At 44.5% G+C, this 16,187-nt stretch overlaps 2 protein-coding genes across 2 annotated transcripts; both read right to left on the reverse strand.

Annotated features, from left to right (window-relative positions):
• Nucleotides 1–1,146: 1,146 nt before the first annotated feature.
• LOC131701568 (zona pellucida sperm-binding protein 1-like) lies at nucleotides 1,147–3,002 on the reverse strand. Its single transcript, XM_059000266.1, has 5 exons — nucleotides 2,780–3,002; nucleotides 2,399–2,579; nucleotides 2,158–2,299; nucleotides 1,702–1,777; nucleotides 1,147–1,309 (listed from the first exon to the last, which is right to left on the reverse strand). Exons 1-5 carry the CDS (start codon nucleotides 2,973–2,975, stop codon nucleotides 1,224–1,226), a joined length of 681 nt encoding a protein of 226 aa, XP_058856249.1. The 5' UTR covers nucleotides 2,976–3,002; the 3' UTR covers nucleotides 1,147–1,223.
• A 547-nt stretch (nucleotides 3,003–3,549) lies between these two features.
• On the reverse strand, nucleotides 3,550–10,917 carry LOC131701567 (uncharacterized). The gene is made up of 11 exons (XM_059000265.1): nucleotides 10,653–10,917; nucleotides 10,312–10,470; nucleotides 9,103–9,221; nucleotides 8,505–8,682; nucleotides 7,753–7,886; nucleotides 6,861–7,020; nucleotides 6,241–6,359; nucleotides 5,705–5,924; nucleotides 5,203–5,324; nucleotides 4,978–5,083; nucleotides 3,550–3,716 (listed from the first exon to the last, which is right to left on the reverse strand). Exons 1-11 carry the CDS (start codon nucleotides 10,900–10,902, stop codon nucleotides 3,565–3,567), a joined length of 1,719 nt encoding a protein of 572 aa, XP_058856248.1. The 5' UTR covers nucleotides 10,903–10,917; the 3' UTR covers nucleotides 3,550–3,564.
• Nucleotides 10,918–16,187: the final 5,270 nt, after the last annotated feature.

Consider the following 16,187-nt stretch of genomic DNA (forward strand, 5'->3'; position numbering starts at 1 on the left):
CTTCACCTAACTTTTCAGATGAAGGAGGGGGGCCAAGAATGAGTGGATGAGAACATGGGCTAGTGTTGATTTGCTGGCATATGACTCCAATAGAGTCTGAAGAGTTGGTTAAATTCTTTAAAGACTACTGTTTGCCAAGAGATAAGGACTGTCAATATAGATTGATGATTGGAGCCTCCCATTGCTTTCAATGGGACGAAAATTGTATAAAAACCCTGGGCCGATCACACTGAGACCACCACAACCAAGACTCAGCTTTGCAGAGCCACGTGGTCCATCCTTTGCAGATCTCCACAGAACAGTCCTTCTCTTTTGTTCACGCTACTCTTCCTTATAATAGGAGGTAAGCATATTAATGGTATTATTGTATCTCGCATTTATTGGTTATATTGCTATGAGGTTTTGAAACTGTTTTAGTATTGAGAGTGTTATATTGAATGTGCTAAAACATAACAGTGGGTGCTTGTAGGCTTTGTGCTTATCCAGCCTGAGGGCTGCACTGAATACATATAATTGTATTATGTTATTGAAGTATTAAATACTGAAACTCGTAATAAACTTAGGATTGCTAATTAGTTACATGTTTTCGGTTTTAGTGGTATGCGCAAACTACTAAACCAATATTAAAGGCATTTTAATAAAAGGAAGGAGCGCTGATGTTGCTCTGATTCGTAAAACTTCGAATAAATGAGTCCAAGTGATTTTCTTGATTAAATAAAAAGGTTTTAAGGACACACCGCTTGTCCAGTGCTCGAACATAAGCCACTAGGAGTTTTCAACATCTGTCCTCCTTAACGTCTCCCCTGAGTTGAGTGTGTGCAAAGCGAATATTATAATAAAAGAGAACGTGAAAAGTGAAAACGTGACAGTACCTTGCTCAAGGGTACAACAGCAGTGTCCCCTACTGGGGATTGAACCCACAACCCTCTAGTCAAGAGTCCAGAGCCAGAGCCACTACTCCACACTGCTGCCCTAATTAATAAAGCTCAACATTGACACATATGTGAAACAGCATTGTAATTTGAATTACAGCAAACAATTCTGCTGTAATTAATTCATGAATTGCCTGCCAGATCAGAACATTTTTGCAGTGTTGAAATTCTGGGGTGGAGAGAGTGTTACAATGAAGACACAGCACAGCAGAAATGGGTTTGTTCTCTTTATTTGAAATGGTTACTGTAGTCTTAGGGCTGCGTTTCCTGCCTGGGCTCTGAGCTCCTTCACTAGCCTCCCTCCAGCAGCACCCTCCCCGGGCAGGGATTACCAGCACAGCGCAGTCTCATACTGGGGTCTATCGAGATGGGAGTATCTGAAGGAGGAGTTACAAGAGGCACAGTGCTGGGGTCAGAATACAGCATGCTGGGACAATCAGAAGCAACACAATGTACCAGAGTGAAGTACAAGCCAATAGAACTGCTGTTCAATAGTGTGAAGCACTAGATAGCAAGTACAAAATCACTACAATAAAAACCATGCAGTTCAAAATGCATCAGCAGCGCAGATCAAACAGAACACATGTATCTGAAATATTAGAACTATGGATAAAGTAAATGCATGTGTACTTGCACAATTACCAGCTACTATGCAAATGACACAAGACAGTGTTCCCCTTAATTCTCACACACGTGTGAACCCAATCAACAGAATCCCGAGTCAACGCTGGTCCTTTTCTAGAAGGATTTGATCCATTGTGCAACTCACCTCTCCCATCAAAGCAACCCTCATTGCAGACGCGCTGGTCTGGAGAACAGACTTCAGTGGAGCACATGAAGGAGATCTGAGATACAGGGGAGGAGGAGAGACTTGGTCAAAGCATATGGCACTGAATTTAGCAGAGACCGAAAAGAACTCCCATTGCCAGCAGCATCACCCATGCCAGGTTTTACTATGAGCTTGATTAGTGTAGAGGCAACAAGCTCAGGTGTGCAATTAAACCAATAGCAAAACCAGGAATAGACCCATCTGCTTTGGGAGGCTCTCAATCCGTGTCAGGAATACAATACAGATCTAAAATGCAGAAGACAGAAAGACTGCTAGTCTAAATGCTGGTCATGGAATTTGCACTGAAGACACTGGCAGTTGAGCGTTGTTACTGATGCAATACAGACCCGTGCAGAGCCAGGTCAGTCTGCAGAACCCCATTAATACCCCACCCACCTCCTCGTCCAGGGCTAGCCCACTGCTCAGGAACTGGAATGTCCGGAGACTGAAGCGTCGTCTGAATTTGGAGTGGGAGTTGGGGGGCTGGCCGTCGACGTGCAGCGAAGCAGAGCTGCCGTAATCCAGGACATTGGGACAACTGAGGGACGGAGACATTCAATCAGAAGCGGTATAGGGTCAAAAAAAGGTTTATGGCACCGACAGGAATTCAGAACACATGTGTGTGATGGTCACTCACCCCTGGTACAGCAGCACCCACACAGCACTGGAGGAGCGTGGGTAAGCAATGCAGTAGTGCACCAGCAGAACCAGGCTGGGGTCAGTGGGGTTGATCAGACGCAGCTCAAGGTAAACTCTGCTCCCCAGGAGGAGACTCACGGGCAGGCTGGAGGAGGGGTAGAACTGGGAGAAAGTCCCATCTGAGGGGACGAGACAGAGCGAACCAGCTTTCAGCATCTTATTAAGCGAGACATGGGGTTAGGAGCAGCTGCATCTCAGATCCGAGGAGAGATTTCACATGCATTGATAGAAAGTATCAAGAGTGTTTGATAACTTTGCGTTTGGTTTATAATAACCAGAGAGGAGATGGAGAGATACACCTCCAGGTGCCATGTCTCACCTTTAGCAATCTGTAACTGCACCTGAAACACCCCCAGGTGAGGGGCAGGGCGGAGGGCTGTGGGGGTCTTCACCAGGAACCCAGTGCTGGCCACGTTCCCTTTAGAATAACGACATTCCACAAGGAGACTGGGGGTAGAAAGAGAGTGGAGCACTGAACACAGTATAGGAGAAGGACGGTGTGTGATCCACACCATTGCTTTTAGATGGAGCCTCTAGTAATGTATACCTGCAATAAGGGCAGGGCTCCGTCTATATACTTGCCTAAAGGGACTGTCGCTGGTTATGAGCCCGTAGGTCCACTGTCTGCGTTGGATCAAGCTCTGCACCTCAGCCAGGTACACTCTAGTCTCCCCCACAACCTGCACACAGAGTTACAATCCAGTGCATCACGTCACTGGTCCAATTAAATGTATGTGCCCAAAACTAATTACAGCCATTTGATATTTCATGCATCAAAAGGGTCAATTCTGAAATGCTCCATTCAAACTTCTGAACAGGAACTCACAAAAGTTCGGGTCCCACAGCCAGTGACTGGGAATTTGAAGATGGCATAGTCTGGAGTGCAGAGAACTGGGAGGCAGGACTGGTCCCCAGCGAGCGCCAGACTGGCAGGGTTGACCTCAGGATTGAAAGACTTGCGGTAAACAGCAAACACAAACTGCTCGTCTGCCGTGCACACTGAGGAGAGAGAGATTTTGAATCCAATACAGGCTTTTTAACAGCCAACAATGACCATGAACCCACAGAGGTTCACGCCACCAATGGATGCAAGAGGAAATCAGTCTATTGGAGGAGAGGAATGGGGTGCTTACTCTCTAGAGGGTAGAAGCAGCGGCGGGTTTTGGGGTTCATGCAGCAGCCTCTAGCCCGGCACAGCGCTGGAGAGAGCTTAGAGGGGCCACAGGGAAGCTGCTGCTCAGCTGGGATCAGACAGCCTGCAGGAAACGAGACAGGGAAGCAGATTTACCATTCAGAGTGTAGAGACAGCGGCTTGGGTTTGTATGGATTGCTGCTTTGAAGAGTAAAGGCCGCTATACAGACGCAACAAGCGAAACTGCAGCGATTAATAAAACCGATACTGGAAGTACCACACCACAGGCAACACCAAACAGAACAGCTTCCATGCACGCGGTCCAGCAGGGTGAAGCCGTCTCCAGAATGACAGAGGAAACACCCAGAGCTTTGTGACAAGGACCGTAATAAGATTAAGACTATGGGAGTCCATTTCAAAAGGAACTGGATAAGCCTGGTATGTGCGACTTATTGTCACACATGTTGAAATACCGTCAGAGAAGACTCAATTTCAACATCATGTTGATGATTATGTACCAGTCTTGATCGTTTTGTCAATAGCAATTAGCTGGACAGACCAGCCAGTTCTTGATGCCACTGCCAATCTAAAAATCCACACCCAACCATTGCATCTGGTGTGGGGCAACCTCAAGTGTGTCGCTCCCTCCACACCCCCAGAATCTGATACTCTTCAGGTGTGCTGAAGGTCCTGCAACATGATCAACCAAGAAAAGATTTGTATTCTGTGGCAGTCCAATCACAAGTGAGCAGATGAGGGACAAACAGTTAAAGGCATTCTGCCTGGTCTGAGGGTCTGGAGTCATTTTAACCAATGAGAGTGTCAGATGTGCCCCTTGTTACGCAGGTGTCTAATCATTAGTGAGGCAGGACAAATGTAAGGCTAAGCAGTGCAAGAAAAACTGAATTGTGTGCAAGGGATTAGAGGCAGTTCATTACATTGATAACTAGTTAAAATATCAAACAAATGCGCGCAGCCACTGATGAAAGAATACAGAACGGACTGTGTACAAGTAGTGTGGAGAGTTACTTTACAGTAGCTATTCATAAAGCCCCAACCTCAAAAAAGCTACACAATGCATCCATCTATTTAGCTTACTCAAAGCTTGGTTTCTTTTCTGTATTCAGAATGTTTATAGATTGCAGTCTTTTGGATCAAAACAGCACTACACAAATTACAAGGTTACAAAACAAATGTTACATTAAAAAACACACTTGCTGTTCTGCTACCCCAGTGGATTGTCACTGCACACCACTGGGTTTTGCTACGAGTTTAATAAACACACCCAAGCTTGTTAGCTATATCCTGGGGATAAGCAAGCTCTGATCAAAAGCTGGAATAGGTGAAATTGCTGTGCAATGGGAGGAGGGAGTTCATTAACCCACCTTCTTGGGGGATGGGATTTGGGGGTACAGGGCAGGATGATACCGTCACCTCCCTCTGGTCAGAGGAGTAGGGGGTGAAGAGCACCGTCAGGACATACAAGTTATTCTAGAACACAAGGAGGGAGAGGGGAGACATTGGCACTATAGAAAAACACACATCCAGCAACACAAATGGACCGACACACACTAGCCCTGCTGCACCCAGTCCTGGCTTCCAGCTCTTACCAAGGTCTTGACATGGCAGGCTGTGTAAGACACTGTCAAGACGGTCTTTCCAGCCTTCTCCTCTAGAGTGTAGCCACACGCACTTGGTGCAGACTGCACCCCAACCAAATTATTGGAGTCATCTACAAAAAGATGTAAACAAAGCCTGGGTTAGGGCCATCCATCACCCATTGCCACAGTGCTGAATGTAAAATCATAGCATCAGTAACAAAGCCTTGATCTACATCCACTGCATGCAGCACAGACTGCTTGTGCCAAAGTTCCTGAATAAGTTTATTGGACCAGCTGTTCTCGACACGTGTAAAAATGTTAGTGTGAAACACAGCAAGCTTCCATACACCCCCCAGATACAGATAGTCAATAGGTTTATAAAATCAGCATTACAATAAACCAAGACAAAAGCATGAAGACTCTCAGCAGCTTAAGCTAGAACGAGTCTCAATTTGAAAGTGCTCACATGACAATCATGGCTTGGACAGTCAAAAGCCAGCCCCAGACTTACCCTTGACTTTGACCAGATCGAGGGGACCGGCAGGCAGAAGCACCGTCATGCACCCCTCACTGCAGGAGACCGAGACACCAGCAGGGAGGGGAGGGAGAGAGGGAGGAGGGAGGATCTCACGCTTAGCCAAGACACGGCACTTCATATGCCTCAAGCGAGTCACCTCGTTTACATCAGAGAAGGAAACGGACAGCGAGTAGTGGACATGGCCTTCAATGTTCTACAAAGAGAAATAAGGGTTACACACAACAAGTCCCCCCCAAAAAAATGCATGATTTACCATTGCCAAGGACTAGGCTCAGTGAAAGCATGGCATGATCAGCCATTACCACACTTTAGCATGCTTTCACTGGGAAACTGAAGGGTTAGTTTTACCCTGCTCTGGTTTTTTTGTGTACCGTTTCTAATGCTTCCCAAATGCTTTCACTGTACTTTTACACACTGCTGAGCTGTTACTGTGGGCAAGGTGCACAGGTGTGCCAAGTTCAACTACAGGGTCTGAAGGGATCCCTGCTTGCTCACACCGACAGCCTCACCTGTTTCAGCACATCACAAGCATCGTAAGGAGCCATAAAGTAGTTCTTCCCAATCCCCTGGACCAGCCCATAGCCACAGCTGCCATTGGCCTTCACAGCAACCAAGCTGTTCTTCCCATCTACAAGGACAGGAGGAGGTGGGTAAAGCTACGGCACTCATTCCATTGGGAGGGTAACTTGCCAATGGATCTCCTGCGATTTATGCAAGTATAACCAAGGATCCAATACTAGTCTCACTAGGAGTTGAATAAGACACCCGAGCTGGATACCTACACTGTGGCTAATGAAGCTCATAGTAACTACTATGCAATAGGAGTCTTGCTGCACTCCCTACAACATGAGCACTGACCCCCCATCCACCACCTTTAAAAGGCGTGCTGACCATCTCTAAAATCCATTCCAACTCTTATAAGCTTTGACACCAGGGATGGAAAACACTCCCATCGCACAGCAGTTTCATCTATTCCTGGTGTCACTAGGAGTTTAAGACATGTGAACTTGTTCCCTATACACAGTGGCTAATCAAGCTCTTGGTAAAGCCTGGAATGGGTGCACTGCTATTGCATTCATGATTAAGAGCAAGAGGCTTTGCAAACCAGCCCCTCCCACTGCAGACTCACCCAGGATGAAGACCTGGTCTAGTGGCCCCTCTGGCAGATCTGTACTCATGCTGGAGGGGCCACAGACAGCAGGGGGTTCGAATGGGAGACACCTCTGCTCTATAGAGCCTGGCCGTCCCTCCGCGTCCTTGTACGTCACATGGAAGACCAGGGTATTGTTCTAGGAGGAAGAGACAGCTTAGAATAGCACCTTGAGCCTGCTTTTGACTTACAGTAGCATCAGGGGAGAGAAGCTTTTCTTGCCCAAATATTAAATCATTGTTGTAGGAACATTTGACTGGACTAGGACAGACATCGATCATGCACCAGATTTGCCAAAGACTAGATTAAGCTATAATTGCAGACTTTACGACTGCAAAAGCACAGAGGTTAGTTTAACTGTCCGAGTTTCTACAATTGCTGTAGTAAATTGTAACATTTAATTGTCAGTCCTTATTTGGAGGACAGGCTTCACTTTGTCATTGAGTATTTAACTCATCTACCCGTTTCACTTTAACATTGATACTGTAATTGTTAGCCATAAACACCCAAGGTACCAAATTACAAATACAACTTGTGTTCAGATATTTAAACTACATGTTGATACTTAATGGGTTAAGGGAAATTCTGTGAATTAGCGAAGCATCTTTCAACATCAAATCTTGTGCAATTGCCTTCCTGAACGGCCCCAGCTATAAGGGCTGCAGGGCTGAGCGCTGTTCAGTGGTTGCTCCTATAAAAACACCTGAAGTGAATTCCCTCCCTTGGAGTTCAAGGGTGTTGCAGAACAGCTTGAAAATCAAGGGAAAAATGTTTCCTTGTTAAGCTTCACCAAGGGGTTTTATGCCAATGGCCGCTGGTCCTTGGTTGAGATTATTGAAGGACACAGTCAGCGCATCCTTTGACCTTGTACCTGTGTTTGGAGAGGACAGCCTTCATCCTTGGCATAGTAAGAGATTGTGAGCACATTCCTCCCGTCTCCCTTCATCAGGTAGAAAGCACATTCATCTGGGGCGTCTTTGATCAGCATCTCCAAACCAGACCGGTCTGAGAAAAACACAACATATGAGAAGCAATATCAAGCTTCATGCAAATGTGAAATACTAGAAGTCACTCAAATCAAAACAAATATTCCAAAATGAGAAGTCAATGTTGAGAGACTGCTAGGGGAACTGTACCCCCCCCCCTTACTGTGTATTAAAAAGGAGTCAAGATATGATATTGCAATAGGTGTATATAGTTTGTATCATGATACAAGACCACAGCATAGCTCACTACTCAATCTACAGCTCCCAGCACCACTCACCATTGCTGCAGGTGCATAGGCATGATGGGAGCGGACCATGTTCTCTTTACACAAGGTAAAGTGAGAAGTCTGGATCGTTTGAGATACCACAGCTTCACACACCGTAGTTAGTGTTTCTTGAATGAAGGGTGTGTCATAACTGCTAGGATCATACCACTATCCCAGTCTCAATGGAATAGACACTAAATGATTGTTTGATCTCATTAGGCATCTACAAGTAGACCATCACATTGATACAGATCGTACCACACCTTCATATCTATACGGTCGTGACATTAGTGTCTTGTTGCAGCCCTTGTGTTCAGATTCAGGAAGAACACGAGACATGCAGAACAGAATTTAACAAATCAGGGTCTCACCCGAGATTGTGACCTCCTCTAGGGGTCCCTCTGGCAGTTCAAAGGTCACAGTGGTGACCCCACAGGCTGCATTGGGGAGAGGTTTGGGGGTGCTCTGTGGACACCTCATCACCAGCCCTGCACCCCCAGCCCTTGGGAAGAACACAGTGAGCACGAAGGAGGAGATCCCGTTGATTTCCTAAAAGGAACAAGACAGTAACACCAGGGGTGGCCAATACTGCTATCAAAGCAACTCCCTTTAAGAAGCCTGGAATGGTGAGGTATTAACCTAGCAAGTACAACATTTCTGAGAACAAACACAAGCTGTATTTATGCAATCCGATACACTACACTGACTAATTCTAGCTGCAAAAGTGGCAGTAAGCCAGTTAAATGTGCAAGACACTTCATGGGTTAAACAGTGTTTATTACTCAGCAGAATGTGGTCCCTTAATGATTGAGAATCAATCTCACCAATACAGAACCTATTCCTACCATGGTGCCCAACATCAGTTATTAAAACAGTTTTTTCATTCATGTCTAGCGATTGAGGAGCATCCCGTCGGATCCAGAGTCTCTCCCCACACAAACACAATAAAAAGGAGTTGAAGCAACTTACCTGTATCTTCACGTTGCAGCCCTTGAATGACGTAGTGAACAAGCTGTAGCCCCCACTAAACGTCACGCTGTACTTGCAAAACCCGGCCAGGCTCGCCACTGGAAGGAGGCGATTCTTCACTAAAAGAAATATAGAAACATTGTGCGATGTCATCCATTACGGGAGAGACAGCGACAGCAAGAGAGAGGTGTGGTACACATTAACCTGTCAAAACCCAGCCCCTCACAGGCAATTTCAGCCTGGGGGGCTGTGCCCTTAAATAAATCACAATATCTTCCAAAGTATAGACAGCACAGGCATGGTTCAGGGCTTGAATTCAAGGTAACCCCTTGGGCATCAAGACTAAAACCTCAGGTGTGAAGTCTTACTCAGTACCACACTGGAAGGAGATATCCAGAAAATACAGAAAACAAACGCTTTTCATTTTTTTATGTTCTATAGTGATTTTTTCAACTTTTAGCACATGAAAAGAGCCAGATTAAAAAAATTTGGAACTGTTTGAACAAAGGGATCAAATTCTACAGGAGTTTCTACAAAGCCAAGCCCAAGGGTCCCCAAACCTCTCCAAAAATAAACATTGTCTAAATCTTTATGTCCAGTGATACACTAAGTTCTAAAAGGGATGTTAGCTCCACACGACCATCTGAAAGGGGCATGTTGTAACTGGGTTATCTAACACTGTAAACCTGTATGATAGTGGCTGAGCTGGTGTCTTGTTTGTAGTGATGTGTGCAGTAGTCAATCACAGCGTATCATTTTCTGGCGTTAGACGGGTACGCGCACCACATTCTGACGAGGAAACACTTTGTCGCTACACCGGGACCACGTGTCCGAAGTTTAACGTAAACATGCGATTTATTGCCATCTAGTAGCAGGACGGAGGCGGGTCTATTAAACACAGACCAGATTCCAACAATACAAGTGGGAATGCTGTCATCTGAAATGTATGTTCCAGGATGTGCCAGGGTTCAATATCTACTCGATTCAAGGAAGTACAACAAACATTACAGATGTCAAATATCCAGCTAATATTTTACTGTATTTAGAATAAAATTACTTTTGGTCAACTAGCTACACTGCATTTTAAATTGTAAGACTCGCACCATTTCGTGCTGTACTCCAATCATACATAAGCCAGTATGTATGTATATTATATACATAAATATATAAGCATTGTATGGAGTCGCCGAGGCCCCTCCTCGCCCTCACCTCGCACACGGAGCGCCTTCACGCCAGTGCCGGGTAACTTGAGTGTCATTCTATCCTCGTAGCAGGTTAATCCGGGATCCTCCGGTTTAAGGGCCGGGCCGGCGGAGGCTGTCTCGCCGCCGTCATCGTCCTCGCTTGGGCGAGGAGTGTGGAAGGAGTCTAGCGGGAGGAGGAACGAGAGGAAGCAAAGTTAACCGGTAGAGAATCACTGCAGAGGGACGCACCATGTCTATCTGTTTGTAACGAAGGCACTGTGCAATGCAGGTGGAACTGAGCACATTTAAAAACAAACTTACAGAAAAAACAAAACAAAACAGTAAGCCTCCTTTCTGGCGCCTCACCGAGGTTGGGAGTCGCATTCCCGGGCTGCAGCAGCGGGGTCTCCCCGGTCCAAGACAAGGCGGCCCGGCCGAATCCAAGCAGCAAGCCCGCCACAAGTAAGCAAGGCGGCAGCATCCTCTGCCCGCTCCGACACATTGGTGTTGTTTTCCCGCAGCCACTTGTCGCTCCAGTCCCTGCAGTCAGGCTGTATCCTCGCTTACTGCGCTCTGGGTGTTTATAAGAGGTGTCGAGACCGCGCGAGGGCTTCATTGACGCTCCAATCGGGTTCCACGCGCCAGCATTCTCACGCGGGTTTTTTTCCTTCTCTGCTTTCAGTTTTGTTTTATTTTATTTAATTGAAAAAAAAAAAACCTTTTTTGGGGGGCGATTTTAGCCATGCCAGGTAAACAATTCAGTCATGCAATGCACACTATCTTTATATGGTGCTGAATAACATTGTTTGGTTCAGACGTGAGTTAAAAACAATTCACGATATTCATTTTTTCTCACCATTAACACGTGATAATAAATGTACATACACCGCGTGGTTTCCCGCCGCCAGTGTAACATGGAAACCCGCACGGTTTACCGCTTTCCGCTTTCCGCTGCCAGTGTAATCAGCCCTTAACTCCTGTCTGTCTGTGATCGGGTGATCTGAGCACGGGTTTTAATTGGAGGAGCGACCCACATCCTCCCGCCCCTTCTAAAGCGCGGCTGTATTGCAGTTGTATGAGTGAGGATTGAAATTGCTTCGTTTTGCCTCGCATCAGTGGTAAGAAACAGATCTGAAGGGAAATTGAAATTGCTAATAAGAACAGGTCATTTCATTTGGCAGTAGAGCATTACATTTGAGATGACATATCTGAAGGGAAAATGCGAAACTTTAATTGTAGCGCATACTAGAGGACAGGGCAGGGAGTCTTAGCTCAAAAAACAAAATGACGTTGCTGGTTGTTGCTATGGTAAGACGAGACGCAATGTACTGTGTGTGTTTTTCCCCCACTGTAAGCAGTTACCTCACTAATGCAGTAACAGCCTTTCAGAATGTCAAAAAGTACAGACTGACATTTCTATTAATGGACCTTCCCTATCAAGTGCACAGCAAAAGAGATGTTTTATGTGACAGAACTGTGACCTCATTTACGGTCAAAAGGACAGGACCAATCAGAAGGCGGGGTACAGTAATTTAAATATAGTTTGTGGGTATAGCAAGCAATGATGTCAATTTGGCTTATTGTGATAAGAGGAATCCAGTGACAATTGCTGTAGCATTATTTGGAAAATAATTTGGTTCTTAAGAATTTCAATTCTTTGAATATCAATTCTGAAATACTTTTATACCAGGATGTTCTGAAAAAGTCAAATTCAGAGACTATTCTTGATGTGCAAACATCAGATAAATGTCAGACAAAATAGCTGATTATTAAAATGTCTCTATACCGGAATACTGTAACTGCATTTAAATAAGATCCTCGCAATGCAAAGACATCCTCAGAATAGAATGACATCGTCACAGCACAGTGACATCAATGCTATTCTGTGTGTCACTTGGACATGAAGGATATTCTTTCCAGTTGTGATTATTTATGAGGTCATTACTTTAGAACTATACAGGAACACTGATAGAAAACATGGGATTATTTATAAGATCAAAAAGAGCTCTTTTGGATATTGTTTTAAAAAAATGTTTCCCTATTAATCCTAAATAATTCCTAATTGGTGCGTCCTGGTGTTCACTTTCCAAGCTTTCCCTATTCTTATTGAAGAATAATGACTAAGATTCCATTTATTTTCAGATTTATTCTAAGAATGAAGTGTTTCTGATCCCAGGCTGAATGTATGATGAGATTGTCTTTTAGAGTGATGTTGTTTTAGGGATGTGAAATCACTGCTGTCTGTTTCTGCTCATCTTGCCAGGACACTCTTGTAAAAGAGGCCTCACTCTCAATGGGTTTTTCCCTGGTTAAAGAGTAAATAAATAAATAAATCCCAATTTCTACTTCTGTTTGGCATGTTAAATAAAAGATCTAAATTATGTTCATGTAGGTTTTTTTTTTTTAATTATGTCTCAATCCTAAAATTGTAGGTGATGCTAAACTTTTGGCCAGTGCTGTAGGCAGTTCTGTTAAACTTCCATGTAGATTTAATGCTAGGCAGGGGTGTCCAATCACGGTCCTGGAGGGCCATTCCACTCCAGGGTTAATGAGACAATGAACTACTTCAGGGTCTGGCTGGAGGTTTCATTGGTTCAGTTAAACCATAGAACTGGGTTGGAACAAAGACCAGGAGTGGAACAGCCCTCCAGGGCCATGATTGGCCACTGCCATAACTTGTGTAATAAAGTAAGAGTCCCTTTCCCTTTGAAGTGAATGTTTTGCTATTTTTCCCCCCATTGTTTTAACAGTTAGAAGAATGAAAGGAAAATGATGAACAGAGTTGATGAAGTTTCACCACTGCTGTGCGCTGTCAAATTCATCGATGAGATTATCCAAAAAGCCACCAGGGAGCTTCCGAAAGAGCAATTGAAAGGTGAACCTGACCAGAAGTCCCTGAGCCCCAGCGTGACATCTCAGGGCCCTGACAAAGAGCTGGGCGAGGGAATGAAACATCTGCCTCAATTTAATGTGGACTGCAAAGTGCCTCAGCGCGTTGGCAGTGAGGACAGCGGCCTCTGCATGCGTAGGAGCACAGGAGGGGGCACCCCCAACCATCAGAAGAGACCCCCATGAAAACCAGACGCAGCATGCCAGCGGCAGCAATGGATTCTGCAGAGGAGGGAAATAAGAGCTGCCCCACTCAATGAGGAGAACCTGGTTCTGCAAAGCCTGGAGACCTCTCCACAACATCCCGGAGGAAGAAGATCACAGCACCGCTCTGCAGGGGGGGAGAGGGGCAGGGGAGAGACCAGGAGGTGGGACAGCAAGACCCAGAGGATCCCAAAGGGATGGGAAGCCTCTGTGAAAGAGATGAGGAGGAGAAAGTCAGCGCCGTGGAGCCTTTGAAGGAACAGCTGGCCAGTGAGAAGGGAAGGGGGTTTGGATGGTTTAAAAACATTTCCAAGAAAAACCAGACGGAGGAGAAAAAGATGCTGCTGGTGCTTCTGCATCTAGGGAGGGCGGCAAACAAAAACAAGAAAGGCAATTACAACTGCATGAAGAACAAGACAAAACAAGTATAGTGAGACAAACCAATGGAAAAGGGACATCAAACAAAGGCCAAATAAGAAGATGGTGAGACAGCAATGGAAATAAAGAAAAACTAAATAGAAAGATGGGATAAAGTGGAGAAAAATAAATAAAAGGTGAAATAAAACCAGTGAAAATGAAGAACTATAAGAACAAGACAAAGGGTGAAATAAAGCAAATAAACATGAAGGCAAATACAGAAAGAAGAGAAAGCAAAGGAAAATACAAAAAGAAAAATGGAAGATGGAACGGTTCTTTAAACACCTGTGTATTTTCCAAGGTGTTTTTTTTATCGAAATGTTCTTCCAGTGACTTCCACTTTTTTGTTTGTTTACATCTGTATTCAAAATTCTGATATTTGTAAGTGATCAGTGATATTAACTCACCTAAAATACACATTCCTATGAGAAGCTGTTCAAAGCAAAATGTACTACTTATAGCAATCAGCAGGAATACAATATCCTTAAACTAATCAACTTAAGCACTCCATTATACTATCTGTCCTGTAAAATAAGAGAATGAGGCTGTGTTTCCTATACTTTAAATAACCATGCATTACCTGTGTGTGCATTCTATACAACTCTGCAGCTGCTGTGCTTGTGAAAGAAAATGAACACAATTCCATATGAATCCAATCCGGGGGTGTGCGCCTCTTCCTTTAAACTGCTTCCACGCAGCACAGTATTTTGTTTTGCACTGCAGCTGTGTGTTAGATATGTTCTTTCCCAGCTCATTTTATTGCAACTGTAATTATTAAAAACATCTATTTTAAAATACAGAACATTTGAAATCAATTTTAAATAGTACCGTGATTGATACCATAACTGATTGAGGACTAAAACATTTGTTTGTTTTGAGTACAATATGAAATAAGATGCAACAAGTTAGGATTACAACAATGTACATCTACAATAACATACTGGTAATGCAATAGTGCTTCAGTGGAAGATCTGGTAGCATGCTGATGAGGTCAGCAGAGTGCAGGATGTACGAGGGTGGATCTACACAGCTGGCTCTGGAGGTAGAAGGCAGTGACACGCAGCAGTCCTGAAGCTCATGTAGGGGTGTAACAGGGGAGATCTGGACTGACTGTCTGGCACATCCGTATTACTGCAGGTAGAGGGCAGCAGTCTCGTGGGATCTCGTGACACGGAGAGGTGGGGAAGAGTGTGTGTGCTTTCCCTCTCTCTGAGTGGCGGGCCTTGGGAGACTGCTCGGCCCATAAGAACTGGCTTGGTTATGCGCTCGGGTGGCCGGGTTGGGGAAAGTACAGTGTCGCTGGCAGAAGAGGCCAGCGTGAAATAAGGAGCAGGCGAGCCCCACTGAGGGGACAGCCTTCTGTAAAAATTATAGGACCCAGGCGAGTGCTGTGGCAGGCATGCATTCCGCACACAAGGCAAGCTCACACACTTGACCATCTACGATGGCTGCACAGGCAATAAACACTCCACAATCTAAAGCAATGCTGAAAAAAAAAAAAAGACACTTTCTGTAAACTATGCAGGACTGATTAATGGTGGACATGAGAGCAAGAATGTTTGTGGTACAAGCGTTCACAGAAAAAAAAAAATATATATATATATATATATATATATATATATATATATATATCCAGTGGTGCTCAGAGAACCAGTGCTTCAGTTAACATCTTACCAAAAGAAAAAAAAAAAAAAAATGTATACACAGAGCCCATTACATGTTGTGACTAGTTCAACTAGATATGTTCCCAGACTCACACACTGCAAAGTATTCTGCAGGAAAGTCTGAACATCACAAATAGTGAAGAATGCTTATTACAAGTTAAGCATCAACATGGTTTAGAAATGCAGATTCATAACATGTGTTTATATGCAGCAGAGTTTATTCCAAATAGAAGATGGTCAAGGAAAAGTTAGATTGATCCACCACACAACTCCAGTGTTATGAACATTGCAATACCCCCTTTTTTATTGTTAAAGTAGGTGCCATAGCCCATCCTTATGGCAAGGTCAACATGCAGAACCAAACTCACCCGTTAGGTTTGTTCTGGGATATGTAACACCAATTGTTTATGCTTTGCAAAATCAACTACAGTGGACCCATTCACAAAAGTATTGGCTGCTGCCAAACCAGCTACCTCCAATCTAACAAGGGCCAAGACAGAATTAGATAGTGAAGCATGTCAAAAGGAAACCACCTTCAAAAAAGCAGTTAAGGAGCACACTCTCATTTTACCAATTATGAGGGGAATAGTTGTATGTCTGTCTTGCGTAGGGATTCACTGCAGACCACTGAGATTTAAGATTACAAAAAAAATCCCTTACGTTGAAATCCCTTACTTACGATTGGAAGTTACCCTGGATAAGGGTGTCTGCCAAGAAATAAATTATT

The sequence above is a fragment of the Acipenser ruthenus genome, chromosome 25 (genome assembly GCF_902713425.1).
Source record: "Acipenser ruthenus chromosome 25, fAciRut3.2 maternal haplotype, whole genome shotgun sequence".
Lineage (NCBI taxonomy): Eukaryota > Metazoa > Chordata > Actinopteri > Acipenseriformes > Acipenseridae > Acipenser > Acipenser ruthenus.

What these genes read in the sequence shown, in the direction of transcription:
- LOC131701567 (XM_059000265.1), bottom strand. Translation starts at nt 10,902, where the DNA reads ATGAAGCCCTCGCGCGGTCTCGACACCTCTTATAAACACCCAGAGCGC. An exon ending in GCTGCAACGTGAAGATACAG is followed by an intron (nt 8,683 to 9,102) that starts GTAAGTTGCTTC and finishes TGTTCCTTTTAG; the next exon opens with GAAATCAACGGGATCTCCTC. An exon ending in CGATCTGGTCAAAGTCAAGG is followed by an intron (nt 5,325 to 5,704) that starts GTAAGTCTGGGG and finishes ATCTTTTTGTAG; the next exon opens with ATGACTCCAATAATTTGGTT.
- LOC131701568 (XM_059000266.1), bottom strand. Translation starts at nt 2,975, where the DNA reads ATGGTGTGGATCACACACCGTCCTTCTCCTATACTGTGTTCAGTGCTC. An exon ending in GCAGTTACAGATTGCTAAAG is followed by an intron (nt 2,580 to 2,779) that starts GTGAGACATGGC and finishes TCGTCCCCTCAG; the next exon opens with ATGGGACTTTCTCCCAGTTC. An exon ending in TGGGTGCTGCTGTACCAGGG is followed by an intron (nt 2,300 to 2,398) that starts GTGAGTGACCAT and finishes TCCGTCCCTCAG; the next exon opens with TTGTCCCAATGTCCTGGATT.